At 38.5% G+C, this 2485-nt stretch overlaps 1 protein-coding gene across 1 annotated transcript in view; it reads right to left on the bottom strand.

The window, feature by feature from the left end:
* The window catches only part of wscd2 (WSC domain containing 2), a gene marked incomplete at its 3' end in the record, with an annotated part of 34417 nt that overhangs the window by 5233 nt on the left and 26699 nt on the right, over positions 1–2485 (bottom strand). Inside the window, 1 exon segment of the mRNA XM_014014343.1 lies at positions 917–1031. Within this exon segment, the coding sequence (XP_013869797.1) occupies positions 917–1031 (115 nt within the window).

The following is a 2485-nucleotide window of genomic DNA, read 5'->3' as shown; positions in this document are numbered from 1 at the left end:
ATATATATGTAAATGATTAATCTGCACTATTAAAAGACTACCGAGCATTACATTATTTTATTTCACTTCACAGCTCAAGGTTATCGACCTCATTCTGTTGAAGCCAATAAGGAGGAAGTGAAACGTGAATGTGTCGCCACTTCACCCAAATGAGTTTGTTGCTCTCTTCCAAAACATGCTGAGTTCATCTCTTTCTGAAGGCCTAATAAAGCAACACGGGGCCAAAATTATGAGTATTGTTAGATCTGATGTTGAGTGAGTTCTGATTAGATTGCTCCTCACAGAACATAATACACATGATGAAAATCTCTTCATCATTCTAGTCAATTTAATTACTTGAAAACACAATGTGAGCTGAATTTTCTTCAGCTGAGCAGATTACAGATTGGCTTGTGATAAAGACCAAAATGCAGGAACCAAAAAGGCGAGCATACACAGTATATTACAGTATATAAATATATTGAAAAGACCTTAAAGAATGAAGTCTAAAATGATGCTAACAGATTTACAAAGTACGCAAAAGTATGTTCATATTTGTTTGTTCTTCTTCAATGTGGTGACTGCATTTATAAAACGGACATTAAAATAAACTAATCATTAAGATTTTTTGCAGCTTTTTTTAGCAACAGGTGCATCATTCTGAGATCTAAAACTCAATTTTTGTGAAATATTGTCATCTCTTTTGTGTTTGTTTGTGGTCGATATGACTCACTCAGATTGTAAAACTGAACTATCATCAGATTTTTTTTAAATTTGCTCATCATTACCTCTGCAGTGATGTGTTCTACTTTAGCTGTTAGAGAATAATATTTTTATTCAAAGAGATAATAGTGCCCTTAAATGAGGTCTGAAATTATGTAAAAAAAAAAGAATAATATGTAATGAATGGGAGTTTTGTCGTTCGTCTGTGTCATACCTTTCAGCACAGTTGTCCTGGCAACGAAACACAGTCATTTTTTTGTAGTCAAAAAAGGAAACTCCTCTCAGTGCTCGTTTCTGAGTGTCATCCACATAGCAGCCGAAGTACTTCGCTGAAAAAGAGAATCAAAAAATAAGCGACACTCGCACTAAATCAACACATTTGACACAAATATACAGATATTTCTAACGCGGGGATATTCATCAAACCAAAGGGGGGAAGAATAACGTAGAAGAAAAGAATCAAAAGTGAAAATCATCTGTAACCATTTTCTCCACAAGGCTGCTGTGCTGTAACAGAGCACACACAGAGTCAGAACTGGGACAGGATCTTTATTTATTTATGAAGACACACATCCCCTTCTAGTGGCTTGTAACTGTAGTCGCAGTCATATCACTGCATTTTTTTAGTGTGTGTGTGTGTGCTAGAGTGAGTGTGTGTGTGAGAGTGAGTGTGTGTGTGTGTGGGAAGGGGAGTTATGCGAGGGGAAAGGGCCTGGGTTTTGGTGAAACCTCTGCAGAGGGATTCAGTGACCCTTCAACAGTGTCTTCCCTTTAATAAAATGATCTTCTYTCAATCTTCTCAACTGATGTGCCAGTGACAGCTCCACCAACACACCACTTGTCTGTCACCCGGCCTCTCAGTCCTTGAAGGAAAAAAAAGGAGAATAAAAAAAAATCTGTTGCTCTAATTGTTGTACGGCTGGTCTGAGCCTCGGCAGCATGTGGTGATCTGCAGCAGCTCTTTTAGTAACACTGAAAGAAAACCTGCTGTAAGGCAGAACGTTGGTTAAAAAGGCTCCGTGTGTTCAGAATGACAYGAGGTCGGAGGAGCAGATGCACCTGAGTGAGCCCTGCTGAGTCACGTTAGTGTTTTACTTATTCCTTCTCGTCAGTAAAGTATGCAGCACTCTGCGCTATTGCACCACACAGAATAAAAGTGGGCTGCAGCCTGCCTCTTCCACTGCACTGTTCACTTTAAATTACATTCAGAATCAGAGAGAGAGAGAGAGAGAGAGAGAAAGAGAGAGAGAGAGTGTGTGTGTGTTTGGACTAAGAGGAGAAATAATATTCCCTTTAAACCAAACATGAGAGGGTTCTGAAGACGTTTTAGGCTACAGAGTAATGAGTGCTGCTGGATGCAAGAGGGAAAACAAATGCTTTGAAGCTATTAATTACTCCATCATCACATTCAGCTGCTGTCCCAAGAGGTAAGTGTTACAGAAAAGGGAGATGTGTGAGGGGAGGAGGAGAACTGAGCCAGACTGAGAGACCTTCATTTAATCAGATAACCCAAAGCTTTAATGTACATTAGAAACATGTTGGTTTTCCTGTCCTTAAGTTGGGGAAAGCTTCAGCTTTTAAATCACTGTTCTTGTTCTGTCACTTTCCTGTGACTCAAAGGGTTTTGTAATAAGAGAAAAAAACTGATTAATTTAGACTTTTTGAAAAAAAAAAATCACACCTACTTGTTATGTTTCTGGGAAGTTTGTGGTCTGTCTGTGCAAAATTATAACCAGAAACTCTATATCACTAAAACAGAGCTGCAGCAGAAAACTTAATTTAT

The sequence above is a fragment of the Austrofundulus limnaeus genome, unplaced genomic scaffold, assembly GCF_001266775.1.
Source record: "Austrofundulus limnaeus strain Quisiro unplaced genomic scaffold, Austrofundulus_limnaeus-1.0 Scaffold114, whole genome shotgun sequence".
Lineage (NCBI taxonomy): Eukaryota > Metazoa > Chordata > Actinopteri > Cyprinodontiformes > Rivulidae > Austrofundulus > Austrofundulus limnaeus.
The sequence above is the reverse complement of the archived record's forward strand: the minus strand, read 5'-3'. Positions and strand labels throughout refer to the sequence as shown.